Raw genomic sequence first — 14,458 nt, forward strand, 5'->3', positions numbered from 1 at the left:
CAGAACCAAAGCCCTGGTCCTGGAGCTCCTGGCGGCAGTTTGTCTCGTGAGAGGAGGCCACGAAATTATTCTCTCTGCGTTCGACAACTTTAAGGAGGTACAAGCTGCACGTAGAGAGGAAGTGAGGTCTGAGGAGACGAATATGTCATTACATTTCGCCTGTGCCGTTTAAAACAGTGACTCAGCCCTGGAGGAATGCTCCCCAGGCAGGCGTGAGACCAGCAGATTTCTCATTCCTGCACAGAGGATAGCATCTAGGAATTCCTTTGTCCACAGATTAAAGACAGCGGTTTAGCTGCATTACACAGGAGGACTCGTTCGACATCCAGTGAAAACTGTTACGTGTGTGTCAACAGGATTTGGCAGACACATCAAAGCTCAGAATAGCAGAGAGAAAGATGTACCAGACAGCCTTGCCTGACCCTTGCCTGTCGGGATGATGTATTCTGGCTGCTGGAGAAAAGAGTGGGAGGTTTATGATGGAGTGGGCGCTAACAGCCGCTCCATTTTGTAGCATACAGCCCGCAAAAATGGGCTGACTGCAGTTAATGCAATATTTACACCCCTGAATGAAATATTGAGTGTTGCTCTCAGTGGCATTAGTGGGAGAATATAAGGCTTTGAGAAAATGTAGCTCGTCTAATGAGATGAAGGTTAGTGTCATAATAGAGTAGGTGGCTGGAAGCATTTGAGGACACATTTCTGTATCTTTTTTTTTTTTTGCAGATTTTGTTTATGTTCCCCCCTTCAGTGAAAAAGCAACACTCTCAAATGTAATGTCATCAGATCTAGTCTGATAAGTGACTTTGACATCCCAGGTTTGATGGAGGGGCTGCAGGCTGAGACTTGAAAACATTATTCAGAGGTTTTTGGATGCAGACGCCCCTCCTCTTTCGCCCTCCCTTCCTTCTCAATTCTTTATCATGCTCCATCTCACTCATTGCCCTCCAGATGAACCGTCTGAACTGCAGAGCATCTCTTTCTCTCAGTGCCTTTCTGTCTCCCAAATTCTAGTTCAAATGTGCTTCATTGGCAGGACAAAAGATTCCAGTATATGTGGTCAAAGTTGTACCACAAGCCATATTAAACAGTGTACATAATCAGACGGCTTTATAGAAAAATTGAAGAATGAGAATGGTTATTCCTCTGAAATCAGCTCAGAGTCTCTGAGGTTATGGCAATCTGTGATGTATTTAGCAGCTTACGTCATGCATCTTCACTTTGAGAGAACATTTATTTCTTCTGTCGCTGTGCAAGGGCAGCACAGAAATTAAAGCTTAAATCAGAAAAGTTCTCTTCTTAGGCAGCATATTTCATGGTTTTTGTGAATTATGAGTCTGTGCTTTCACCTCTGCATCAATCTCTGGAGGTTGCTTTCTATGTCTAGACTCCGATAAATACAATAAGTGAGATGTGGTTTGTTTCGCAGGTGTGTATGGAGACGCAGCGGTTTGAGAGGCTAATGGAGTATTTCAAGAACGAGGACAACAACATCGACTTCATGGTATGTTCACGCGCACACTCCTAATGGCTTATTGATTGCACTGGAATCCCTCAAAAATCCTACATTGCCCGACAAGCCGCACATGGCTTATGGAGGTTTTTGAGCCGAAGAAGCCGTGAACGAATGCTGTTTCTTCATTATCACCGTCAGATGTTTAGAGGCGGCGATTAGGACTAAATGTAATCTCTGGGTTAGACAGGTGCACAGGGAGCTGCACATGTCCAGATGTGATGAAATAAAAGCTTGAATCACAGTGTCAGCCGCTCAGAAGGAGATTTTGTATACTTTGAACACTGCTGCAGGTGTCCTCATATGTTTGTCCAAAGTCAGAAACAACCCAAGAAAGATAACATTTTTGCTTCCAGTTCGATACACACTCACAGGGCTATCAGTCTCTGCGCGAGCCCTCTAATTTTTCTCATCACGGCACAAACTACAGATGTGTGGTGCAGTGCATGGAGGATGAGTGGCCCGCAGCGAGGAACCCTTGCCAAGTCTGTCATTTCCAGGCCGAGTGGTGCTAATTACCCTGGCAGATAAGAATAAAAGACACTGTGAAGAAAGTGCCAATTTAGACATGATTTTATTCAGTGTGTGTCCATCTTAGTGACTTTAGTAGATGTGAGGCAAGTACTGTATGTGTGTGTGCGAGTGAGTGAAAACCAACAGATGCTGTGTTTGAATAGTCCTTCAATAGGACTTCTGTCACAAGTCCGCCAGCAGTCCCTCGGTAGGCTTTCATGTGACTAAAGCAAACAGACTCTGTCAAAGCTGCCATGTCGCACCAAGACAACTGAGCTTCTTATCGGAAGTTCATTAAGGCAGTGTCAGGATGAGAAGAAGTGTGTGTGTGTACAATACACACTGTGTGGAGACCACCCCGCCCCCCCCCGATCTGTTTATGCAGGCTCCCATAAGTCAGCCGCTGCAGTTGAAGTGGTTGATTTTGTTCATTTGTTTTTTTTCAGATCCTTTTTTAATCTGCCAGATAAACTGGATCTACCCGCAAAGCAGGCACAATAATGAGGATTTAGACACACAGTTTCAGTGGACGTCAAATGAAAAGGAAATAGATGTGATAATGTGCATTAAGCCATTTCACAGAAGTAACAGCTGCTGTGTAAATAGAGTCAATTAACACATTTTTATCTTCGTTCATTTGGATCTCATGGCCATGTTATTTTTATTAACAAATCCTCCTTTACTAACTCTATTTGTCCTGTTTTTTATTCCCCAGGTGGCCTGTATGCAGTTCATCAATATAGTCGTGCACTCTGTGGAGGACATGAACTTCAGAGTTCATTTGCAGTTCGACTTCACCAAACTGTGTCTGGACGACTACTTAGACGTGAGTTGAGACATAATGGTGCAGGACAAATGGACAGAATCTTATTAGTCAGCTCAGTCCAGAGCATAGGTTGTCACTATGGCACCCTTGAGACAGAGAAGCAGTCAATAAAGGCTTTTCCCTCAGAAAAAAACAGGTCAGTTTAGTAAATCCTCATGTCCTGCCCCGCTACGTAGGTGAGATCAATGCTGGCCTCGGAGGAGGAGATGTCAGCTTGAAACAGAAGATATTTCCCTAGCTACCTTGTTCTTATCATCGCAATATCTCCTTCTTTATGTGTGTATGTTATCCAGAAACTAAAGCATACAGAGAGCGATAAGCTGCAGGTCCAGATCCAGGCCTACCTGGATAATGTGTTTGATGTGGGAGCCCTTCTGGAGGATGCAGAGACCAAAAACGCTGCCCTGGAGCGTGTGGAGGAGCTGGAGGAGAACATGTCACATGTGAGTATGATTCATGGTTGATTTATCTCTCTGAAAATGCACAAAAGTGACTCCGCGGTCTCATTGCTCTTCTGTCGCTGCGGGTTAATGTCCAGCATGTTCGGATGGTGATGGTACAGAGACTTGATAGGGTGCATGGCAGTCTGTTTGAAGCTCTGTCACAGTTGCTTATTATCACACAGAACCATCTCAGAGTGGGATTTACTATGATCTCATGCTCTTAACTGTCAGCCACCGTAAAATGACTGTGAGAGCATATTATATATGGACACACACACACACACACACACACACACACACACTCGCAGCTTTAATAACTTTTAAGGCCTCACGATTAGTTTTAATCCAGACAAATAAGAACATTAATTGTTCCACATCAGCACCCCGCTGGATCTCTTTGTTGACATATTGAGTTGGATGTTGTCATTGCAATGAGTTCATGTCAACGTGTGACCCTTTTCCACCTGGCTGTTGCTCTTACAGATGACGGAGAAGCTGCAGGACATGGAGAACGAGGCCATGTCCAAGATCGTGGAGCTGGAGAAGCAGCTGATGCAAAGGAACAAGGACCTTGAATCAATCAGGGTCAGATTCCAGCTCTGACATTCACCTTTTAATGTGTCATATAAGAACTCATATTACCAACTACAGTACAAATAGAAAGGCAATATTTATGCATCTTATGCATCCACACATGGCATATTTACATTGTATCATCATTTTCCAGTAAATTGGTTTTAAATTAGTACATTGGGTTATTTTTTCTGCCAGCAAAGCTCCCGATGAGCTCCACGGTTCCTCAAGTTTTTTACCAATCTGTCCTTGTCCCTCTCCCACACAGGAAGTCTACAAAGACACTAACTCGCAGGTACACTCGCTGCGGCAGATGTTGAAGGAGAAAGACGAGGCCATCCAGCGACAGAGTAACCTGGAGAAGAAGATCCACGAACTGGAGAAACAAGGCACCATCAAGATCCACAAGAAGGGAGACGGAGACATCTCTATCCTGCCCTCACCTCCCTGTGGTGTGGAGGGCTTGCCAGGTGCTGTGATTGGAGGAAACGGTGCAGTTGTCGGTCCAAACCATGTGGGAGTTGTAGCGGGAACGCCCACTCCTCCACCACCGCCTCCTCCACCCCCTCCACTGCCAGTGAACGGCACGTGTAAGTTTAATATTAGTCCAGTTTATTAGCATATAAACTGTTAATCACACATTTTTCAGTAGTTAATTTAGATCATTTTAAAGTGAAACTTTACCCTCCAATAGCGAGACTTTCTAAACGTCGGGATTAGAAATGTACAAATTGTGCAACACTTGCCAGCGCTTCCATTTTCATTTACCGTGTTTCCCCTCTCCCAGTGTCAAATGGACCATCATCGGCCATCCCTGCAGCAGCTGCTCCCCCACCACCACCGCCTCCTCCTCCACCCCCGCCTCCTCCCCCAGGGCCGGCCTCGGAGATCTCAGCACATCTGCCTCCTCCTCCTCCTCCTGCAGCGCCCCCACTGCCCGGCTGTGGGACGCCCACTGTCATCATGAACTCTGGGTTAGCAGGTAAGGTCATTTAATGGGAAAGTTCTTTTTCTACATGTATAAGGACCTCACAGTATTGATTTCCACAATAAACAGTTTTAAGACTGTCAAGCTATGAGGAAATCCAGCTGTATTCCAACTACCTTACAAACTTCAAACATTAACGCCACCTTAACACTTCCTGCAGCTGCTTCATAGTAAAAGCCTTAAACTGGCTGGAATGTGATGAAAGTATACTTTAGGCAAGAACTGCTGCTGGAAGACTTTTACTGTGAAACTGTTGCATGCATACAGTTGCCATTGATTGGCTATGGCTTGTTGCTCAATTAAGATAAATCTAAATCTGTATTTGTTGTTTGCCACTACTTGCATTCAAGAGTTCATTGTTTGGTGCACCAGAACAGTATAGTATGGATAGATGGAATCTTATAATCTAATGTAACAACAAACCTATTAATTTTCAGTGGACTAAACTATATATCTTGTTAAATTATGCAATTTATATATGTTTAAAGACAGTTTGAACTAAGGTTTCCAAATCTAACCTATCAAACTTACTGTCAGGCAAGCTCCTGTGCAGATGAGTACTGATAAGGCGGGGTGCTCGTGACTCAGTGAATTAGACTTTTCTGTAAGCAGATCATCCTGTTTTGCACTGTATGTAGATGAGGGTGCCCTTATTTATTTCAACTGCACAAAGCAACAGGCCTTTGTTTGGAGCAGGCTTGCATTAGAAAGCATGCGTTTATTTCTAAAACCTTTTGATTTCATAAGAATAAGTGGTGATGTTTTATTTCAAAGCCTCATTTTGATCCGGTTCTGTTTGCCCTATTGAAGTTACTGCTTTGCGCTGTTAATTCAAACTAAACACTTCCTGTATCTTGAGATTCTTTACTCTACCAGGTGTGTTTGGGATGTGCATGTGTAAGCTTTCTCACTAACTCTTGCCAATTTCTTAATGATTTGTCTTTGGATTGTTTCTTTTTCTGCCAACCAGAGGGACCCATCAAACTTTTCTGTAGGTTCTGCTTGTCTTGTTTGGTGTTTTGTCCTGCACTGTTCCCTTCCTTTATCACATGTTTTGAAAATGGTATTTTCAGTGTCAGACTCCCAGTAGAAATTCAGGAACACCTCCCATTTATGTAACTTGAAGCTTCTTCAAAATAATTCATAATTGTCTTATGTTTTTTCAAACAAATTTTCCGTTTTCTTTTTGCCACTTCTAACAAATGTGAGCTTGACAAATATATAAAACCACATTTTCCAAAATGATGACTTTATGTGTTGTTTCTATCATTCAGTTTTTTTTCCTCAGAGTAAGATTTGATTTTAAACAACAAAGAAAATACCAAATTTCAAAATTCTGCATGGTTTACCTTCACACTTTGCTGTAGTTTTGTTATTGTGTGTGTATGTGTGTTTTTGTATGAATGAAGTACCGCCACATCTCAAAGTGTTGGTTGCATGCTGAGACACAATGACCTGCTGCAGCAGGCAGAGGATAGGACGTGACAGGCACAAAGCAGAGCTGGAACGCTGTTTCCTTTGACAGCCTTATCTTTGTGTCACCGCCTCAGTCAATCAGCTCATGTGGCCACAAATAGCCATAATCTGTCAGGTAAATAGTTTGTCAGCGGGCCAGCCAGGGCATTCCCTTTGGCTTTACCATCGTGCCAGAAGCTAACAGGCATCACTCTGCTTGAAGTATCTCCAGGTGTCCTTTTGGTTTCCAAATCAATATTGTCATCAACATGAAGTAGGATTGTATGTATTTAGAGTCACATCCTTGTGTGTCATCGATCCCAGATACCTGTCTACCCTTTGACCTGCACGTGTGTGAATGTACGTGTGTGTGTGTGTGTATGTGTGTGTGTGTGTGTGTACTCTGATAGCAGATGAGGGTGCTGTGCTAACTCTTCTGTATCCCGTGTAGCTGTTAAGATCAAGAAACCCATCAAGACTAAGTTCCGCATGCCTGTCTTCAACTGGGTCGCCCTGAAACCAAACCAGATCAACGGGACTGTCTTCAATGAGATCGATGATGAGAGGATACTCGAGGTAGGAGTTGTCTCTCTGTTTCAGGTCTATTTCTGGCCTCATTTCTACGATAACGGAACATGAACATGTTGGTTGTTGCCACCTTTAAGGACCTGAACGTGGATGAGTTTGAGGAGATGTTTAAGACGAAGGCCCAGGGCCCGGCAATCGACCTCACCATGAGCAAGCAGAAGGTCATCCAGAAGGGGCCCAACAAGGTGACGCTACTGGACTCCAACAGAGCTAAGAACCTGGCCATCACACTGAGGAAAGTGGGCAAGACTCCTGAGGAGATCTGCAAGGCCATTCAGATGTAAGCCCCTTCAAAATACAACAAAAGACCCAAATCCCTCTGGTGTTCTTACATGTTGAATGAGACACAGGATCGTTTTGAGCGTAGTATTCTATGTTTTGATGTCCTTTGTTTTCACATCATGTTGTTTGAAGACAGTAAGTATATGTAATCAAATGTTCTGTGTCTTTTACTCTACCCTTCCCGTCTCTCAGCTTTGACCTACGAACTCTGCCGGTGGACTTTGTGGAGTGTCTGATGCGCTTCCAGCCCACAGAGAATGAGATCAAAATCCTGCGGCAGTTTGAGAAGGAGCGCAAGCCACTGGAGAGCCTGACGGACGAGGACCGCTTCATGATGCAGTTCAGTAAGATCGAGCGGCTCATGCAGAAGATGACCATCATGGCGTTCATCGGAAACTTCTGTGAGAGCGTGCAGATGCTCACGCCGGTGAGAAGCAGGATGTCTTTTTGTGTGGGACATTATATGTGATACTACGGCCACAGAGAGTGACTATGCTCACTAAAGACCTTCTCATGTCGTCCTGTCTGTTAGCAACTTCACGCCGTCATCGCAGCATCTGTGTCCATCAAGTCATCACAGAAGCTAAAGAAAATCCTGGAGGTATTTGAATCATTTGCATCTCCATTGAACATGATTTTAAATGAATGCATGGTTTCCTTTCTCACGTTCTTTCTTGTTGTCAGATTATCTTGGCACTCGGAAACTACATGAACAGCAGCAAAAGAGGAGCAGTGTACGGATTCAAGCTGCAGAGTTTAGACTTGGCAAGTTTCCTCTTTCTGCCTTCAAAGCCTTCCACGGTTTTGTTCTGAATGTTTTCTGGAGTTTTGAATTTCCTTTTTGAATTTCTTTCCAGCTACTTGATACCAAGTCAACAGACCGTAAGTTAACGCTGTTACACTACATAGCCAATGTGGTAAAGGAGAAATACACGCAAGTTTCCGTCTTCTACAACGAGCTGCATTATGTGGAGAAAGCTGCAGCAGGTGAGTCGCACAGATCAGATGTGCATGGTGCTGCGCGTTCTCGTTCGACTTTTTATCATTCAGCGCGGGGTTCGCAGTCACTCACACTGCTGCTCGTGTTCACAGTGTCGCTAGAGAACGTCCTGCTGGATGTTAAGGAGCTGAACAGAGGCATGGAGCTGACCAAAAGAGAGTACAGCATGCACGGCCACAATACCATGCTCAAAGACTTCATCGCACACAATGAGAGCAAGCTGAAGAAGCTGCAGGACGACGCCAAGATCGCACAGGTGACATGAGCACACCTCGCAGTGTAATTTGCCTGTTTTTTTTTCTGTGACTCTGCTGAAGCTGACAGGGTTGCAACATGAAGTCATCTCAGCGTTTTGTCTTTTAAAGGATGCCTTTGACGAGGCGGTGAAGTTCTTCGGGGAGAACTCCAAAACAACGCCACCCTCCGTCTTCTTCCCTGTGTTTGTGCGATTCGTTAAGGCGTACAGGGTGAGTTGGACAATTACCTCGAACTCAATCACACAAAAGAGTGTTGCACTTCTATAATGATGGATCGTCTAAAAAGAGCATCTAAATTGATGCAGCAGAACTAGAGTTATCGTCACCTTATTGTTGAGTCTCATAGTTTTAAATTTGCAACCGCCTGCACATGACATGACATGTATCTCAGCAAGCAGAGGAGGACAACGAGCAGAGGAAGAGACAGGAGCAGATTCTGATGGAGAAACTTCTGGAACAGGAGGCCATGATGCAGGAAGACCAGAAGGTAAGTCGCTCGCCTTTCCCGACTCTCATCCCCTCCCTCTCTGTACTCTCCCCCCTGCTTTCTGGGGCAGGAGGCTACAGTGGATCACAGCGACCAGAAGGTAAGCCGGTTCCACTTCCTCCCCTTCCGCTTCACCCTCCAGACTCCCGATCACAGGATTAGTTTTGCGACGACCGCCCGCCTGCCGGGTGTAGTTCTCTCTGGCTCTGCAGTCTGACACCCTGCTGAGCCACATCACATCGGCTCAGGATCAGTGGTTATACTTCCTAAATGGTCCAATTAGCTCTCACATGCACACAGTGCTGGTGGGAGAATCCTTTGTGGATTATACTCATGACTGAGAGTAAGATTATTAATAGAAGTTAAATGATGACTCACCGTGTGTGTGTGTGTCCCCTCCTCAGTCTCCGTCTCATAAGAATAAGCGGCAGCAGCAAGAGCTGATCCAGGAGCTCAGGAGGAAACAGGTGAAAGACAGCCGCCACGTCTATGAAGGCAAAGACGGCGCGATTGAGGACATCATCACGGGTAACGTCACCTGGGCCTTGTTGCAGTCTCTGGCCCCACACACACACACACACACACACACACACACACACATTCAGGGCGCTCTGCATGAAGGTCCTCTCCGGTGCTGTATATTCAGTCATTAACAAAGGGATTCTAAACCAACTAACACAATGACTTTGGCTCTTTCAAAATTCAGCTGTCAGATGTTTGAGAACCAAAGGTATAATAACCTAATGAGTGCAAACATGCACTGACAGCTCAGCTAATCCAGCGACATCCAGCTCAGATGTGTCTGGTGATCATTGCTTATCTTATCTGCTTTGTCATTGCTTTGTAACACCATCTGTACGTAGACAGGGCCGGGCTGTGACTAGCTCCGAGAATATTAATTCATCTGAAGGGATCAAATAGATCTTCTGTTTGCTTCTGTTTGAAGGGCAATGAGACTTAACACAGGCAGTGGTGGAATTTAACATTTTAAATACAATGTGGAGGAACTTGTACTTATATATTATATCATAATACATCCTTTTTATGCTACTTTATGGATCTTTTTCACTACATTTCAACTGTCACTAAGTGAACTATCACTCCACAACACACATATATTTGGCCTCTATAGTTACGTTGCATTAACAATACAATAATATATATTAAGTTGTAATATAAGACTACTGTTAATAACATTTTGTTGTTAAAACTTCTGTACTTTTTCCACCACTAGCCACAGGAATAATGTAAATGTGCCTCATGTGTTAAAGACCTGAAATTCAGATTGAGTCTACAGTAAAAGTAGGACCCCTGGAGTAATGACAGTGCTTTTCAGGCCCTTCAGAAGCTTCAGCTGCTAGGATTCACTCTGACACTCTTTAAAGACGTTTTCCCCTCCTGATGCTGTTGATGGGTATTTGCTTAGTGCTAACCAGTGCTAAACCCCTGTAGGAGTCTGCTTTTCTTATACTGTGTTTGTCTTGTCTTGTCCTGGCTGTTGTCCTTGTTGTTCTCAATGCAGTGCTGAAGACAGTGCCCTTTACCGCCCGCACAGCCAAGCGCGGCTCTCGGTTCTTCTGCGAGCCCGCCCTCAATGAGGAGTACCATTACTAAGCTTATAGAACTGTCTCTCCTCTCTAAGGTCGCTGGAACAAAACGTTCTCCTCTTCATGTCTTCCTCTCCTCCCACCTCGCATGCTTCGTCACACCCCTCCCGTTTTAACCGCCCCACTCGACTGTCACACCTCGGACCTGAGACGCACACGCACGTCCGAGCGCGTGTGTTTGTGTGTGTTCACGTGTTTTCTCCCCACCCTGAGCATGACTTGGTGTCGGGGGTAACGGGTTTTCTCTGCCCACCTGCATGAAGTGTGACACCCCCATTTGTCATCATTATTTTATCAATCATGGCAAACCATAATGTCACAGAGGACACCGCCCCCAAGGTCATACTCTTATCTGTACTGACAGGAGATTAAAATTGGTGAAGAGTGCACTTTTTCTCATCAAGTAATGGAACAGAAAGCTAAGCCGCGAGCTGCCATCTAGTGGTGACAAACGGAAAACAAATACTGACTTAAGAATCGAGTAGTTTTCACTCACCATCTTCATGGCAGGTATGACTTAAGTCATGATAGTGTAAGCGCCTGTGGCATTATAACTTGCTTTTCTGAGTGTTTCAACCAATGTTTTAATGTGTGTTAATTATCACATATCATCCCCGCTGCTGATGCATCTTCTTGCACGTAGATTGCTTCATCCCTGCTCTGCCGGTTAGCGCATGTGCTGTGCTTGCTCACCTCTCTGACAGATGACTTCCTGTGGTCTGGCAGGCTCACTGATATTCTGCATGATGTCTTCATATAATCATTTGCAGTCTGTCATTGCAGCTGCATTCTGTGTGTGCTACTAATATGCAACCAGGTGTTTTCACTGAATTTCCGTGCATGTTTTGTGGTGCTTTACTCATTGGTAATCAGTGCTCCCCTGGCTGCATGCATCCTTTGCTTGGTTTTTGGTCAAGGTGCTGTTGAACGTAACAATCCTGCTGTGTCCTGGAACCACAGTTATTCATTTTAGTTCACATTTGCTCTGTACTGGACATTGAAATGGGCTCTTCTTCCGTCCTGCTGGTAGCCACTCCGCAAAGCAGACTGGGTTTATAAGACAGAAAAAAAAAGAAGCTGCAGAAGCTTTGATCCTCCACTCCATCCTCCTTCCTGCCATTTGAACCAGTTAACATCCTCCAGCTCTGTCCCCTCTCATGCCCTTACCCTACTCTGGCCTTTCTCTCCATGCAGCCTGCTGCTACTTTGCTTTGCAGTGCTCTCTTGGCAAAGCTAGTATGAATATGCGGGGCTGACATGCTCTGGTCAGCCTCCTCCTCCTCCATTTTTAACCTTCATTTTGTCTTCTCTTCATCTAGCCCTAAAGAAGAATAATATTACTAAATTTCCCAATGTCTACTCGAGGGTAAGGAACTCCTCCAGTAGCACCCCTGTAGTGGTGGATGTGTCCCAAACCTGGCAAGCATCTCTTTTTTACCTCCCTTCCTGTTTTGCTGTCTTCTCATGTAGAGTCCACTCAGTACTGACCAACCTCTGCCTCTGTTTTCGTCATTATTTAACCTTCATGACTGTAAAATCTGATTAAAAAAAATAATCCTTTCAGTAGTTTATTCATCCTTTTTATGGGGAAGATGCATCTGTTTGACACGATACATGGAAGTCAAAACTGTGTGGCCTGTCTCGGTCGTAACACCCAGAGACAGCTGACCTGCGAGGCTTTTTTTTTCCTGTGTAGAACTCATGCTGCTTTGAAAGACAGGCTGCCAGCACTCTGAGCATGTGGGCTCATCACAAACACCCTGACAAGTTGACTGACAGCTCTTTTATTCACCCTCCCCCACCCCCCGATCCAATCCCTTCTTCCCTCTCAGATTTGAGGAATCAGCCTTACAGGCGAGCGGACGCTGTGCGGAGGAGTGTCAGGAGACGCTTTGATGATCAGAACCTGCGGCCGGTGAACAACGGCGAAGTGGTCATGTGATGAGGGAACTGTGCATGTGCTGGGGGAAAGGGGGGGGCGATGGCGAGGATGTGTAATGTCAAGAGAGGGCGAGACAGGTTTGATGCAGATTGAAGGATAAGTGGAAGATGACAAGTGTTGTAGCCACCATAGAGGTGTGTATGTATATATATTACATAAGAGTACACGTTATTCTGCGTCTGTGGTGTCGTAGCTTTTCACCATGAAGGACTGGGACATGTATGAGAGTGAATTTAAAGTGTCTGAAAGGTTGATTGAGAAACCTTAGACAAGCCAAGTGCCTCAACTTATTTTTGTGGGCTAATGTCACACTGTCTTCTGTTTGTCTGATGGCTGTCTTTAATATTTCCCACTTCGAGCAATACAACTTGACCTGGCTTTAATTTTAAAGGCGTGTAAAATGGACTTGCGGTGGCCTTAAGAGCCACCTGAAGAGATGCTTCCTTGGAAACATAATGTAGAATGTATGGGACCCGTTCCCTTTAGCTGTTACAAATATTACGTCTTCTAGTGCTGAGGGTTACACTCTGTAGTATCTCGGTACATTCCGGTGCTCCTTTCCATTCCTCGTACTATACAAACGTGCTCAACCTGCATTTTTTTTTTAATTTACATCTCATGAGGCTTTTCAACTTCAACAGAAGGGCTGACGATCAGGCATGAAAACGGTGATCAAAAGCATTAAAACTCTATATTTGTACTGAAGTAAGTATAAGGAGGATGAAGAAAAAGACATCAAAAACAGTCATTCATGTCAAAAATGAGACCGGGCTAATGTTATTATGCATTTATCAGGCCTCTCCATGCTGACGTTGTCACTGTCAAGCTTGAATAGTCGGCCGCCTGCTCACATAAAACTGTCCCGTCCGTTTAAGCGGCACAGCAGTTTGTTTGGTTTCTGGGAACAAATAAACAGAGTAAACGAGCCTGTGAAGCAACACATTTTCTACCGAACAGAGAAACTGCACGAAGGATACGGAACCCTACTGGACCATCTCATTGTCAAAACTGGATATTCTGTAACTTTTTTTATTTCATCTCTGCCAACTTTTTTTTTTTTTTTTTTTTTACAGGTTAATTATAATCCAGGCTACTGCGTCTACTCACTTTATTGTAATTTTAATGTATAGTATTTAACCACTGAAAGGATTCCTTTAAGATCAAGTTTCCACCTAAATGCGTGTCCACGGTCATTAAAAACATGGCAAACTACACAACACACACACACACACACACACACACACACACACACACACACACACACACACACACACACATACACAAACCCTACATGTACAGATATTTTGCTACAAACCATTTTTGTTTTTTTACTTAATTCACATTACCAGATGGTTAATATTGTACATATTGTTTAAACAAAAGTTTTCATTGCCTTGTGCTATACAACTTGAATGTTATTTTAACTTATAGTTTTTGTATATTTAATTAAGCCAAATGAATCTCCAGTAGTGTTAAATCATGATGTCTCACTGTCACGCAGGAGGCAGCCAATCACTGGATCTGCCTGTGGGTGTGTCACAGGGGCGTCAAAGCCAGCGACGAGAACAGATTTTAACTCTCGCATCGCACACGTTTTGTCCAACGAAGCGCGTTTCTATTGGTCGACCTGTGATCAGCTGGTTTTGTGGTTTTGTGATACACCCTCCTGTGATTATCTCCACTGAAGCACGTGCTGCCGTTCATCTCCTTTTTCTCTCAACTTCACTGTCTGTAATAGTGACATTTCTCTAACTGGATAATACTGGCATGTTGTTTTTTTTGTTTTGTTTTTTTTACTTTCACCAGAAATGTATTTTAGGCAGTTTGTGCTTATTACAAAAATAACAAGCTTTTTAAAAAAATTTAGGTGATGAGATTTTCAATGAATATGATCAAATAAAGTATTTACATTGAATATAGATCTGTTTTTCTTTTTGAGGTGTTGATTTACGGTCGTTTCGGGGGCTGCAGTTGAATCGTATTG

General features: G+C 44.1%; 1 protein-coding gene across 11 annotated transcripts in view; it reads left to right on the forward strand.

Moving 5' to 3' along the window:
* fmnl2a (formin-like 2a) overlaps positions 1 to 14,388 on the forward strand; it is a 50,125-nt gene extending 35,737 nt beyond the window's left edge. For 2 of the 11 annotated variants that reach the window (XM_076746194.1, XM_076746198.1), the window contains 19 exons: positions 4 to 97; positions 1,430 to 1,504; positions 2,742 to 2,852; positions 3,146 to 3,295; positions 3,779 to 3,880; positions 4,137 to 4,458; positions 4,656 to 4,850; positions 5,827 to 5,847; positions 6,763 to 6,887; positions 6,977 to 7,179; positions 7,374 to 7,608; positions 7,714 to 7,782; positions 7,866 to 7,946; positions 8,039 to 8,168; positions 8,274 to 8,437; positions 8,547 to 8,648; positions 8,830 to 8,925; positions 9,330 to 9,453; positions 12,365 to 13,729. In XM_076746194.1, the coding sequence (XP_076602309.1) occupies positions 4 to 97; positions 1,430 to 1,504; positions 2,742 to 2,852; positions 3,146 to 3,295; positions 3,779 to 3,880; positions 4,137 to 4,458; positions 4,656 to 4,850; positions 5,827 to 5,847; positions 6,763 to 6,887; positions 6,977 to 7,179; positions 7,374 to 7,608; positions 7,714 to 7,782; positions 7,866 to 7,946; positions 8,039 to 8,168; positions 8,274 to 8,437; positions 8,547 to 8,648; positions 8,830 to 8,925; positions 9,330 to 9,453; positions 12,365 to 12,474 (2,509 nt within the window). In that variant the 3' untranslated portion in view covers positions 12,475 to 13,729. Of the gene's footprint in view, positions 1 to 3; positions 98 to 1,429; positions 1,505 to 2,741; positions 2,853 to 3,145; positions 3,296 to 3,778; positions 3,881 to 4,136; positions 4,459 to 4,655; positions 4,851 to 5,826; positions 5,848 to 6,762; positions 6,888 to 6,976; positions 7,180 to 7,373; positions 7,609 to 7,713; positions 7,783 to 7,865; positions 7,947 to 8,038; positions 8,169 to 8,273; positions 8,438 to 8,546; positions 8,649 to 8,829; positions 8,926 to 9,329; positions 9,454 to 10,447; positions 10,568 to 11,851; positions 12,191 to 12,364 lie in introns of those variants that run through there. The other 9 variants (XM_076746190.1, XM_076746192.1, XM_076746199.1 and 6 more) reach the window with 6 other exon arrangements.
* Positions 14,389 to 14,458: the final 70 nt, after the last annotated feature.

Source organism: Chaetodon auriga, chromosome 13, assembly GCF_051107435.1.
Source record: "Chaetodon auriga isolate fChaAug3 chromosome 13, fChaAug3.hap1, whole genome shotgun sequence".
Lineage (NCBI taxonomy): Eukaryota > Metazoa > Chordata > Actinopteri > Chaetodontiformes > Chaetodontidae > Chaetodon > Chaetodon auriga.